At 34.7% G+C, this 14,068-nt stretch overlaps 1 protein-coding gene across 1 annotated transcript in view; it reads right to left on the bottom strand.

Moving 5' to 3' along the window:
• Window positions 1–8,820: 8,820 nt before the first annotated feature.
• plekhm3 (pleckstrin homology domain containing, family M, member 3) overlaps window positions 8,821–14,068 on the bottom strand; it is a 44,425-nt gene continuing 39,177 nt past the window's right edge. The window contains exon 8 of the mRNA XM_074695153.1: window positions 8,821–12,983. Within this exon, the coding sequence (XP_074551254.1) occupies window positions 12,821–12,983 (163 nt within the window). The 3' untranslated portion in view covers window positions 8,821–12,820. The remainder of the gene's footprint in view (window positions 12,984–14,068) is intronic.

Raw genomic sequence — 14,068 nt, 5'->3', positions numbered from 1 at the left:
TTCAAGTTTTGCAAAAAAATGTTTTCCCAATTTTTCCAAAGGATATACAAGGTTTTGTGTGATCTGTACAGCTCTAGAACATTAAAAAGGGGTTTAGGAACATAAATGTATAAGAATTAGTCACGAACATTGCCCACCCAAAAATTGAAAAAATCGTAAGGGGTTAGCCTTTGTGTTTTTCAAGTTTTGCAAAAAAATGTTTTCCCAATTTTTCCAAAGAAAATACAAGGTTTCGTGTGATCTGAACAGCTCTAGAACATTAAAAAGGGGTTTAGTAACATAAATGTATCAGAAACTATCAAAAACATGACCCACCCAAAAATTGAAAAAAACGTAAGGGGTTAGCCTTTGTGTTTTTCAAGTTTTGCAAAAAAATGTTTTCCCAATTTTTCAAAAGGAAATACAAGGTTTTGTATGATCTCTACAGCTCCGGTACTGAAAATAGGGTTAGGTAACATAAATGTATCAGAAACAATCAAAAACATGACCCACCCAAAAATTGAAAAAAACGTAAGGGGTTAGCCTTTGTGTTTTTCAAGTTTTGCAAAAAAAATGTTTTCCCAATTTTTCCAAAGGATATACAAGGTTTCGTGTGATCTGTACAGCTCTAGAACATTAAAAAGGGGTTTAGGAACATAAATGTATCAGAAACAATCAAAAACATGACCCACCCAAAAATTGAAAAAAACCTAAGGGGTTAGCCTTTGTGTTTTTCAAGTTTTGCAAAAAAATGTTTTCCCAATTTTTCCAAAGGATATACAAGGTTTCTTGTGATCTGTACAGCTCTAGAACATTAAAAAGGGGTTTAGGAACATAAATGTATCAGAAACTATCAAAAACATGACCCACCCAAAAATTGAAAAAAACCTAAGGGGTTAGCCTTTGTGTTTTTCAAGTTTTGCAAAAAAATGTTTTCCCAATTTTTCCAAAGGATATACAAGGTTTCTTGTGATCTGTACAGCTTTAGAACATTAAAAAGGGGTTTAGGAACATAAATCTATAAGAAAAATCTAAAACATGACCAACCCAAAAATTGAAAAAATCGTAAGGGGTTAGCCTTTGTGTTTTTCAAGTTTTGCAAAAAAATGTTTTCCCAATTTTTCCAAAGGAAATACAAGGTTTTGTATGATCTCTACAGCTCAGGTACTGAAAATAGGGTTAGGTAACATAAATGTATCAGAAACAATCAAAAACATGATCCACCCAAAAATTGAAAAAAACCTAAGGGGTTAGCCTTTGTGTTTTTTTCAAGTTTTGCAAAAAAATGTTTTCCCAATTTTTCCAAAGGATATACAAGGTTTCGTGTGATCTGTACAGCTCTAGAACATTAAAAAGGGGTTTAGGAACATAAATGTATAAGAATTAGTCACGAACATTGCCCACCCAAAAATTGAAAAAATCGTAAGGGGTTAGCCTTTGTGTTTTTTTCAAGTTTTGCAAAAAAATGTTTTCCCAATTTTTCCAAAGAAAATACAAGGTTTCGTGTGATCTGTACAGCTCTAGAACATTAAAAAGGGGTTTAGGAACATAAATGTATAAGAATTAGTCACAAACATGACCCACCCAAAAATTGAAAAAATCGTAAGGGGTTAGCCTTTGTGTTTTTCAAGTTTTGCAAAAAAATGTTTTCCCAATTTTTCCAAAGAAAATACAAGGTTTCGTGTGATCTGAACAGCTCTAGAACATTAAAAAGGGGTTTAGTAACATAAATGTATCAGAAACTATCAAAAACATGACCCACCCAAAAATTGAAAAAAACGTAAGGGGTTAGCCTTTGTGTTTTTCAAGTTTTGCAAAAAAATGTTTTCCCAATTTTTCAAAAGGAAATACAAGGTTTTGTATGATCTCTACAGCTCCGGTACTGAAAATGGGGTTAGGTAACATAAATGTATCAGAAACAATCAAAAACATGATCCATCCAAAAATTGAAAAAAACGTAAGGGGTTAGCCTTTGTGTTTTTTTCAAGTTTTGCAAAAAAAATGTTTTCCCAATTTTTCCAAAGAAAATACAAGGTTTCGTGTGATCTGTACAGCTTTAGAACATTAAAAAGGGGTTTAGGAACATAAATCTATAAGAAAAATCAAAAACATGACCCACCCAAAAATTGAAAAAATCGTAAGGGGTTAGCCTTTGTGTATTTCAAGTTTTGCAAAAAAATGTTTTCCCAATTTTTCCAAAGGATATACAAGGTTTTGTATGATCTCTACAGCTCCGGTACTGAAAATAGGGTTAGGTAACATAAATGTATCAGAAACAATCAAAAACATGATTCACCCAAAAATTTGAAAAAAACCTAAGGGGTTAGCCTTTGTTTTTTTCAAGTTTTGCAAAAAAATGTTTTCCCAATTTTTCCAAAGGATATACAAGGTTTCGTGTGATCTGTACAGCTCTAGAATATTAAAAAGGGGTTTAGGAACATAAATGTATCAGAAACTATCAAAAACATGACCCACCCAAAAATTGAAAAAATCGTAAAGGGTTAGCCTTTGTGTTTTTCAAGTTTTGCAAAAAAATGTTTTCCCAATTTTTCCAAAGGAAATACAAGGTTTTGTATGATCTCTACAGTTCAGGTACTGAAAATAGGGTTAGGTAACATAAATGTATCAGAAACAATCAAAAACATGATCCACCCAAAAATTGAAAAAAACCTAAGGGGTTAGCCTTTGTGTTTTTTTCAAGTTTTGCAAAAAAATGTTTTCCCAGTTTTTCCAAAGGATATACAAGGTTTCGTGTGATCTGTACAGCTCTAGAACATTAAAAAGGGGTTTAGGAACATAAATCTATAAGAAATAGTCACAAACATTGCCCACCCAAATTTGAAAAAAACAAGGGGTTAGCCTTTGTGTTTTTTTCAAGTTTTGCAAAAAAATGTTTTCCCAATTTTTCCAAAGAAAATACAAGGTTTCGTGTGATCTGTACAGCTCTAGAACATTAAAAAGGGGTTTAGGAACATAAATGTATAAGAATTAGTCACAAACATGACCCACCCAAAAATTGAAAAAATCGTAAGGGGTTAGCCTTTGTGTTTTTCAAGTTTTGCAAAAAAATGTTTTCCCAATTTTTCCAAAGAAAATACAAGGTTTCGTGTGATCTGAACAGCTCTAGAACATTAAAAAGGGGTTTAGTAACATAAATGTATCAGAAACTATCAAAAACATGACCCACCCAAAAATTGAAAAAAACCTAAGGGGTAAGCCTTTGTGTTTTTCAAGTTTTGCAAAAAAATGTTTTCCCAATTTTTCCAAAGGATATACAAGGTTTCTTGTGATCTGTACAGCTTTAGAACATTAAAAAGGGGTTTAGGAACATAAATCTATAAGAAAAATCTAAAACATGACCAACCCAAAAATTGAAAAAATCGTAAGGGGTTAGCCTTTGTGTTTTTCAAGTTTTGCAAAAAAATGTTTTCCCAATTTTTCCAAAGGAAATACAAGGTTTTGTATGATCTCTACAGCTCAGGTACTGAAAATAGGGTTAGGTAACATAAATGTATCAGAAACAATCAAAAACATGATCCACCCAAAAATTGAAAAAAACCTAAGGGGTTAGCCTTTGTGTTTTTTTCAAGTTTTGCAAAAAAATGTTTTCCCAATTTTTCCAAAGGATATACAAGGTTTCGTGTGATCTGTACAGCTCTAGAACATTAAAAAGGGGTTTAGGAACATAAATGTATAAGAATTAGTCACGAACATTGCCCACCCAAAAATTGAAAAAATCGTAAGGGGTTAGCCTTTGTGTTTTTTTCAAGTTTTGCAAAAAAATGTTTTCCCAATTTTTCCAAAGAAAATACAAGGTTTCGTGTGATCTGTACAGCTCTAGAACATTAAAAAGGGGTTTAGGAACATAAATGTATAAGAATTAGTCACAAACATGACCCACCCAAAAATTGAAAAAATCGTAAGGGGTTAGCCTTTGTGTTTTTCAAGTTTAGGAAAAAAATGTTTTCCCAATTTTTCCAAAGAAAATACAAGGTTTCGTGTGATCTGAACAGCTCTAGAACATTAAAAAGGGGTTTAGTAACATAAATGTATCAGAAACTATCAAAAACATGACCCACCCAAAAATTGAAAAAAACGTAAGGGGTTAGCCTTTGTGTTTTTCAAGTTTTGCAAAAAAATGTTTTCCCAATTTTTCAAAAGGAAATACAAGGTTTTGTATGATCTCTACAGCTCCGGTACTGAAAATGGGGTTAGGTAACATAAATGTATCAGAAACAATCAAAAACATGATCCATCCAAAAATTGAAAAAAACGTAAGGGGTTAGCCTTTGTGTTTTTTTCAAGTTTTGCAAAAAAAATGTTTTCCCAATTTTTCCAAAGAAAATACAAGGTTTCGTGTGATCTGTACAGCTTTAGAACATTAAAAAGGGGTTTAGGAACATAAATCTATAAGAAAAATCAAAAACATGACCCACCCAAAAATTGAAAAAATCGTAAGGGGTTAGCCTTTGTGTATTTCAAGTTTTGCAAAAAAATGTTTTCCCAATTTTTCCAAAGGATATACAAGGTTTTGTATGATCTCTACAGCTCCGGTACTGAAAATAGGGTTAGGTAACATAAATGTATCAGAAACAATCAAAAACATGATTCACCCAAAAATTTGAAAAAAACCTAAGGGGTTAGCCTTTGTTTTTTTCAAGTTTTGCAAAAAAATGTTTTCCCAATTTTTCCAAAGGATATACAAGGTTTCGTGTGATCTGTACAGCTCTAGAATATTAAAAAGGGGTTTAGGAACATAAATGTATCAGAAACTATCAAAAACATGACCCACCCAAAAATTGAAAAAATCGTAAAGGGTTAGCCTTTGTGTTTTTCAAGTTTTGCAAAAAAATGTTTTCCCAATTTTTCCAAAGGAAATACAAGGTTTTGTATGATCTCTACAGTTCAGGTACTGAAAATAGGGTTAGGTAACATAAATGTATCAGAAACAATCAAAAACATGATCCACCCAAAAATTGAAAAAAACCTAAGGGGTTAGCCTTTGTGTTTTTTTCAAGTTTTGCAAAAAAATGTTTTCCCAGTTTTTCCAAAGGATATACAAGGTTTCGTGTGATCTGTACAGCTCTAGAACATTAAAAAGGGGTTTAGGAACATAAATCTATAAGAAATAGTCACAAACATTGCCCACCCAAATTTGAAAAAAACAAGGGGTTAGCCTTTGTGTTTTTTTCAAGTTTTGCAAAAAAATGTTTTCCCAATTTTTCCAAAGAAAATACACGGTTTCGTGTGATCTGTACAGCTCTAGAACATTAAAAAGGGGTTTAGGAACATAAATCTATAAGAAATAGTCACAAACATTGCCCACCCAAATTTGAAAAAAACGTAAGGGGTTAGCCTTTGTGTTTTTTTCAAGTTTTGCAAAAAAATGTTTTCCCAATTTTTCCAAAGAAAATACAAGGTTCCGTGTGATCTGTACAGCTCTAGAACATTAAAAGGTGGTTTAGTAACATAAATGTATCAGAAACAATCAAAAACATGATCCACCCAAAAATTGAAAAAAACCTAAGGGGTTAGCCTTTGTGTTTTTTTCAAGTTTTGCAAAAAAATGTTTTCCCAATTTTTCCAAAGGATAAACAAGGTTTCGTGTGATCTGTACAGCTCTAGAACATTAAAAAGGGGTTTAGTAACATAAATGTATCAGAAACTATCAAAAACATGACCCACCCAAAAATTGAAAAAATTGTAAGGGGTTAGCCTTTGTGTTTTCCTTCAAGTTTTGCAAAAAAAATGTTTTCCCAATTTTCCAAAGAAAATACAAGGTTTCGTGTGATCTGTACAGCTTTAGAACATTAAAAAGGGGTTTAGGACCATAAATCTATAAGAAAAATCAAAAACATGACCCACCCAAAAATTGAAAAAATCGTAAGGGGTTAGCCTTTGTGTTTTTCAAGTTTTAAAAAAAATGTTTTCCCAATTTTTCCAAAGGAAATACAAGGTTTTGTATGATCTCTACAGCTCAGGTACTGAAAAAAGGGTTAGGTAACATAAATGTATCAGAAACAATCAAAAACATGATCCACCCAAAAATTGAAAAAAAAGTAAGGGGTTAGCCTTTTTGTTTTTTTCAAGTTTTGCAAAAAAATGTTTCCCAATTTTCCCAAAGGATATACAAGGTTTCGTGTGATCTGTACAGCTCAGGTACTGAAAATAGGGTTTGGGAACATAAATGTATAAGAACTATCAAAAACATGACCCACCCAAAAATTGAAAAAAAACCTAAGGGGTTAGCCTTTGTTTTTGTTCAAGTTTTGCAAAAAAATGTTTTCCCAATTTTCCAAAAGAAATACAAGGTTTTGTATGATCTGTACAGCTCAGGTACTGAAAATAGGGTTTGGGAACATGAATGTATCAGAAATAATCAAAAACATGACCCAACCAAATATTGAAAAAAAACCTAAGGGGTTAGCCTTTGTGTTTTTCAAGTTTTGCAAAAAAATGTTTTCCCAATTTTTCCAAAGGAAATACAAGGTTTCGTGTGATCTGTACAGCTCTAGAACATTAAAAAGGCGTTAAGTAACATTTATGTATAAGAAATAGTCACAAACATTACCCACCCAAAAATTGAAAAAAAAAACACCTAAGCAGTTAGCCTTTGTGATTTTCAAGTTTTGCAAAAAAATGTTTTCCCAATTTTTCCAAAGAAAATACAAGGTTTCGTGTGATCTGTACAGCTCTAGAACATTAAAAGGGGTTTAGTAACATAAATGTATCAGAAACTATCAAAAACATGACCCACCCAAAAATTGAAAAAAAACCTAAGGGGTTAGCCTTTGTTTTCCTTCAAGTTTTGCAAAAAAATGTTTTCCCAATTTTTCCAAAGAAAATACAAGGTTTCGTTTGATCTGTACAGCTCTAGAACATTAAAAAGTGGTTTAGTAACATAAATGTATAAGAAATGGTCACAAACATTACCCATCGAAAAATTGAAAAAAACCTAAGGGGTTAGCCTTTGTTTTCCTTCAAGTTTTGCAAAAAAATGTTTTCCCAATTTTTCCAAAGAAAATACAAGGTTTCGTGTGATCTGTACAGCTCTAGAACATTAAAAAGGGGTTTAGTAACATAAATGTATCAGAAACTATCAAAAACATGACCCACCCAAAAATTGAAAAAAACGTAAGGGGTTAGCCTTTGTGTTTTTCAAGTTTTGCAAAAAATGTTTTCCCAATTTTTCCAAAAGGAAATACAAGGTTCGTTTTTTAGTTTTTCGCAACATTTTTTATGTGGTTATTTTACTGAAATAAACAATGTTCTACATGTTCTGTGCTGGTGAAGTTGATGAAAAAAAAGTTTGGGGACATGAATATCTATGAAATGTGAAGAAAACTGAAACCACCTAAAATTTGAAAAATTAAGGGGTTAGTCTTTGGGTGTTATCAAATTGTGGGAAATAGATTTTAATTCTGAAAGATGAAAGGTTTCACATGTTCTGTGCAGCTCAGGAACATGAAAATAAAGTTTGGGAACAGAATTATCTAAGACGTTATGAATACAGAAAGTAACCAACAATTGAAAGAAATTCATGTAAGGTGTTTTTTTTTTTTTGTTTGTTTTTTTTTGTTTTGTTTTTCTCAGATTTTCAAAAAATACAAGGTTTCATATATTCTGTACAGCTCAGGCACATTCAAAAAAGGGTTTGGAGAAATAAATGTAAAAGAAATATAAAAAAACATAACCTACCCAAAAACCTAAAAAAAAATGTAAGGGGTTAGCCTTTGGTTTTTACAGATTTTCGCTGTTTTTTTTTCTTGAAGTAACAATGTTCCGTGCTGGTTGGGTTCATGAAAAAAAACTTGAATATTTCCTAAATGTTGATAAAACAGAACCCACCCAAAATTTGAAAAGTAAGGGGTTAGCCTTTGGTTGGTATCATGTTTTGGGGGAAACAGATTTTTTCCCTAAAAGAAAAAGGTTTCACATAATGTGTAGCTCAGGAACATAGAAACAAAGCTTGGGAACATAATTGTCTAAGAAGTCAAGAATACAGGAAGTAACCAATAATTGAAAAAATGAACGTAAGGGGTTAGCCTTGTGTTTTTTCAAGTTTTGCAAAAAAAAAAAAATCTCAATTTTTTAAAAAAAACAACAACAAGGTTTCATATGATCTGTTCAGCTCAGGTGCATTAAAATAAAGTTTGGGAACATAAATGTAAAAGAAATAATGAAAAACATAACCCACCCCAAAAATTGAAAAAAAAAACCCTGAGGGGTTAGTCTTTGGTTTTTACTGATTTTTGACCGATTTTTTTTTTCTGAGTTACAAGGTTCAACATGCTCTGTGCAGCTCAGATACATGAAAATAATGTTTGGAAAAATAAATATCAAAGATTTTATGATAACAGAATCTTACCAAAAATTGAAAACAAAGTAAGGGGTTAGCCTTTTTTGTTTTTGATTTTTTTTTTTTTTTCAAATTTTGCAACTCTTTTCCCCCTCAAAGATTCAGGGTTCTATGTTTTCTTTTCTGCTAAGATTCATGAAAATAAATTTTGGGAACAGAATCATCCGAGAAGTCGTGAATACAGAATCTTACCAATAATTTTTTTTTTAAATGTAAGGGGTTAGCCTTTTTTTTTTGTTTTTCAAGTTTTTTCAAGTTTCATCTCAGCAATAAGAACAATAAAAATCCTACCAAAAATTGACAGTAAAGGAACAAATTAGCCTCTTGCTTTTTCTGATTTTCTACAATTTTTCTTTTTCTCCTCAAAGATTTTAAGAAAGCTGAAGAAAGTCAAACCTGAGGATGGAGCAGTTCCACTTTTAATAAGATGATCTTTATTGGCATCAGTGACGAGCGGACAAACATGAACAAATAAAACAGACAAAAAAAAAACATCTTCCTGTGCTTTGCATAAAGTTTTTGCTGCCATGAGAAACAAAGTTAATAAAACTTAAAAAGTGCAAACAGAAGAATCTCAGTCCAATAAATCTCTTTAAATACTGAACAATAAATGCTCCAAACATGAAAAACGTACCGCCATGAACATCATGTGCCTGCGTCATAAACCGTTTCAGCAGCGGAGGTTAAATTATAATCAAACAGAAAACAGCGCCCCCTTGGACGAAGCTGAACTTACATAATGGGACATATGTTCTTGTTTAATTTCTGTGCAAAAAAAGCCGTAACGTACCACAGCAGACCGTAAAAATAAATAAATAACATAACTAACAAAAAAGCATCAGAATAAATGTCATTGTTTATGCAGCAGGCACAAAGAGACGATAACTTAAACATCAGAAACAACAAAATAAAAACACATCAGTGCACGTTCCCTGTCACGTTTTTAACACTGACATATTTCGCTTCAGTCTTTTTTTCCACATGCTTTTTTAACTTAAATAACTAAAAACACACACGTCGTGTATTCCCTAATTAATCCATCACTGAGGTTTGATTCAGTCGGATGCTGAGAGCAGCAGCTTCATGAAAACACGTTTTTTTTATGGCTCAAATAAGCGGAAAGAGGAGGATGGAGGAAATAGAGGAGAGACGCTAAGAGAAGAGGAAAGGAAAGATTTAGCAGCTACATTTTGATCCAGTTATTCATCGAGACCACGACTCTTGAGACCCAGAAATGCATTTTTGTGGTCTGTAGGTGGACAAGGTTTTAAAGCTTTATTTAAAAAACAAAACAAGCTGGGATAATGAAACCTGTTGTGCTTTGAAGATGACATCCCGGGCTTTCAGGTGAGATCTGACGTACCCAACACAACAAACGAGTCTGATTTATCCACATGTTGTGCTTTAAAGGTAAATATCGAATCCTAAAAAAGCTTAAAAGCAAACTTTTAAATTTAAATTATATGTATTTTGTTGCAAAGAAAAGGTGATGAACGAGTGAATCGCTTGTTTTCTGGGTCTCAAGAAGATAAACAGGGTCAGCTCATCTCTAAAGCTGCTCTCTGCGATTTTATAAAGGAGCATCAAAAAGACAAAAATTTGTAGTAAAATTCTTTTTTCAGGGGCAGCACCGTTACTACTTTTGCTAATTTTCCTCCTCTAAAGCTAAACTAATCCCAAAAGTTTTCTTTGATTATTTGATCTATAAGGAAACAGATTCTTAGCGTCTATCAAGCGACGGTTACAAATCTTTCTGTAATTGTTGTAAAACTGGACGTAGAGAGCGTAGAAAGCTGCTTGTTGTTTGTAAAATGTAAAAACCAAAGCATGTCTGGACCTTTAAAGGTGAGAGCAGTGGGTAAGAAAGGCCATCCAGGTTGCATAGAAATACTAAAAGCTAAAGCTGCGATCACGCCCGATAGAGTCTGCATGAAGAAAGCACGACAGGAAGAAGATGGAGGAGGAAGAGGAAGAGGAGGAGGAGGAGGAGGAGGAAAAGGCAACAATGAGAGAATAAGAGTTTATTATTGCCTGTTATCTTACAGATCGAAGGATGAGCTGGAGAAAAGTCCCTTTAAAGTAAAGTTAAAAATGTAACGACACCGATAAATGACCAAACATCTTTCATTCACATCCACGACTTCATGAACTCTGAGGGAAAAAATCGTTATATTTTAATCACAGCTTTAAATTAAATCTGTTTTATCATCATTTGGTAAAACGTAACAGTTGAGTGAGTTCTCGATCTGTTCAGCCTCTCATGACGACCTGAATGTGACAGTGAAACATTTCTGATCCACTTCCTTACAAAGAGAAACAGCCATGCTCAGTTTAACCAACACTGGAAAAACAGAAAGCTAAGGTATCACGCGCCTTTAGCATGTTAGCTAACAGTTACAGTCAAAACGTCCAAATTAAATAACTTTGAAAGAAAAAATATATCTTTTTGTTGAATGGGTGTGTATGTGGTTTCTGGTGTTCCTACAGTCAGCCTCTAGTGGACACTTGAGGAACTGCAGTTTTGACTACTTCTGTTTTGGCGCCAAATTTTAAGACTGGAGGTTTCTGCTTATTCAAAACTTATTTTTTTTCTCAAAATAAAACTTTATAAGCTTCACTTTGACTACACTTAAAAATAAATAAAATAAAATAAAGTGCAGTTCCTCGAGCGTCCACTAGAGGCTTGTTACAAGAACAGGGAAAGCCACTGAACACTTTCCTGGTAGAAAGCTTGTTTGCAGCAGAGATGAGTCCCTTTAAAATAAAGTTATCCATCCATAATGAAAGGTGGATAAAGTCTCAATAACATCGTCCACATCCCAGAAGTCTTAGCTTTAAAATAATCATAACTAGTGAATTAAGATATGACACGTCTTTAGCATGTTAGCTTACAGCTAAAGTCAAGCCCTTATATGGGCAAAACTTCCAAATCAAATAACTTTGAAAGAAAAATTATATCTTTTTGTTGAATGGGTGTGTATGTGGTTCCTGGTGTTCCTACAGTCAGCCTCTAGTGGACACTTGAGGAACTGCAGTTTTGAACACTTCTGTTTTGGCGCCACAGGAGGTTGCTGCTTATCCAAAACTATTTTTCTTTAGAATTAAACATTATGCGCTTCACTTTGAGTACACTTTTTTAAAAATGTGCAGTTCTTTAAGTGTCCACTAGAGGCTGGTTACAAGAACAAGAAAAGCCAGTGAACACTTTCCTGGTAGAAAGCTTTTCTCGCAGCAGAGATAAACTCGTTCACAATCATCCATATTTGAGAGGATGAAGTCTCAATGATGCTACAATGCTACAAGTCTTAGCTTTAAAATAATCATAATTAGTGAATTATTAAATAAACGTCTACTGTAAAGATTTTATTCATACAGAAATTAAGTATAGCAACCAAAACGGTCTTTGTAACAGGTTTTAAACATGATTGATTCTGCTGTCTGAATAAGTTTTTTAATATAGCTTCTAATGGGGATTCCTTGGCTTTTGGAGCCAGCCTCAAGTGGACACTTGAGGTACTGCAGTTTGGTGCACTTTCAGATATGCTTTGTCATTTTGACACTAGAGATTTCCACTTAGATTAGACTCTAATAACAAACACTAATGGAGACTTTTATTAAATTCATCTATAAATGTTTGTTTTGATTCATTTAGCGTTAGCTATGATTGCTACAAAGCTCCTTAAATCAAGTCAGAGCCTTTAATTCTGTTCAAACATTTCTTCTTTCTCCCTGAATGTTGTCAAGATTTTAATCCAAGCACTCCTAAAGATGAAGTTAAACAAATTCATTTCCTGGTTAGTGTGTGAATAACTTATCTTTAACCGAAACCTGTGTCCAAGAGAAACCACACGACTGAGTTTCTTTGTGAAGAAGTCAACGAGAAATGTTTCACAGCTTCTTTCATGTGCGAGTTTTTTAAGATGTTTTTTTTTTACCTAAATTTCATCCCTAAACAAAAACAAAGAGGCTTCATATTTGTAGACACAGAGAAGAGATTCAAACAGATAATTTTAGTTCAGGGGATTGATAAATTCCCGATCCAGTGGTTGGTTATCGAGTTAAACTTTGTGTGACTTTAGAGGAAGGAGGGAAAAACTAGTGAGGATGAATTTCTGAGCTTTTTTAAACATGTATTTGTTGTCTGGCCGGTTTAAGCCCTGAAATCAAAAGGAGGTGCATTTAAAGAGGAGGTGAAAGGATGGAGATGGAGGTGAGTGATGTAAAGTGTGACACACACGTGGGTCAGTCCGTAAAGCCCGGTGCAGCAGCTCCTCAGGAGGTTTTGCTCTTTACAGTACGACAGAAGAGGAGGAGGAGGAGGAGGAGGATCCAGACCTGACGTAGCGCCACACGCTCCGATCCTCCGCTCGCTGAGTTCACCTGGAGACACACACCATCAGGCACTTCTGTCCCAAGTCACGGCCTGGTGGAGCGTCCCTGTGTGTGTGTGTGTGTGTGTTTCTGTGTGTGTGTGTGTGTGTCTCAGGTGTCCTGGTAGGGCAGGTGGAAGCACCCGGGGCTGTCGTCGTCAGGTGACCAGAAGGAGGACGGTCTCTTGTGGTGGAGCTCTCGGCGGACGCAGCGAGGACACGGCTGAGCTTTCTGTCGACACTCGGTGTGGAAGACGGCGCCGCAGCCGTCGCACCTGCAAACACAGGAAGATGATCTCTGCTGAACGCACGGCACAGGCTTTTAGCCAGCTCATTTATTCATTAGAAAGATTTAAGCAAAAGCTCATTACTTTTTGATTTAATGTTAAATAAAAACGGTTATTTCTCGTTTCAGGGGGTCGGCGTGTCAGCGAGTGAATTTTTATGGCTCCGTTCCAGTAAGACCAGCTCAAACACGCCGCTCTTATCAACGCTTCACACTTCCCCCACAAGTCATAAAGCACAACTCAACAAACAAGGTGTGAGTGACAGAGAGAAGTGAAGACTCCTGTATGTGTGTGTGTGTGTGTGTGTGTGTGTGTGTGTGTGTGTGTGTCCAGACTCTAACACAGCTCCAAGAATCGTCCTGATCGGCTCTTATCGTCCTGCTTCCTGTCACTCTGAGTTTCTGTGTCGATGAGGACGAGGATCTGGACTGTGTTAATGTTCATGTCCTGCACACACACACACACACACTCTCTCTCACACACACACACTCACACACACTCACAGGCCTCTCATGGTGTCCCTAACAGGAGCATACTTCCATCTCTGGTTTTTATTGGTGTAAGCGTCTGTAATCAGCTCAGCGACAGGTGACTGACCACGTGTACAACGACAACCAAAGACAGTTTGTCAGCTGATTTTTTAGCAACGAAGGTTGATTCATTTATGTTGAGATAATGTTAAAGGGTGTCTATTTTGATTTTTCATATTGTAAACATGAATTTAAAGTAACAACGTTGGATGTTCAAACTGAGCATGTGCAGAAATTTAAGCCTCTTCATGTTCATATGTTGCAGAAATCCCTGAATCTGTCTGAAAACTGTTCAAAATGCCTAAAATTGCACAAGATCTTAATGAGAGATCTACCCGTAGCTCCGCCTCCGACAGGGCTGGCCAATCAGAATGAAGGGGGTTTGTGGAGCAAGGAGCCTTAAAGAAACAGCAGCTACAACAAAGTGTTTCAGACAGAAGCTGAAATAAGATTTCACTAAAACACCAGGGAGAGAAATACAGATTGTTTTGAGCTGTAAAGATACTACGGGAGCACAAAAGGGACAAAATGAAGTTAATCCAC

This window comes from Halichoeres trimaculatus, unplaced genomic scaffold (assembly GCF_033239565.1).
Source record: "Halichoeres trimaculatus isolate MK-OKI-2021-1 unplaced genomic scaffold, fHalTri1.1 fHalTri1_scaffold_19, whole genome shotgun sequence".
Classification (NCBI taxonomy): Eukaryota; Metazoa; Chordata; class Actinopteri; order Labriformes; family Labridae; genus Halichoeres; species Halichoeres trimaculatus.
This window is presented reverse-complemented; position numbering and strand designations above follow the sequence as displayed.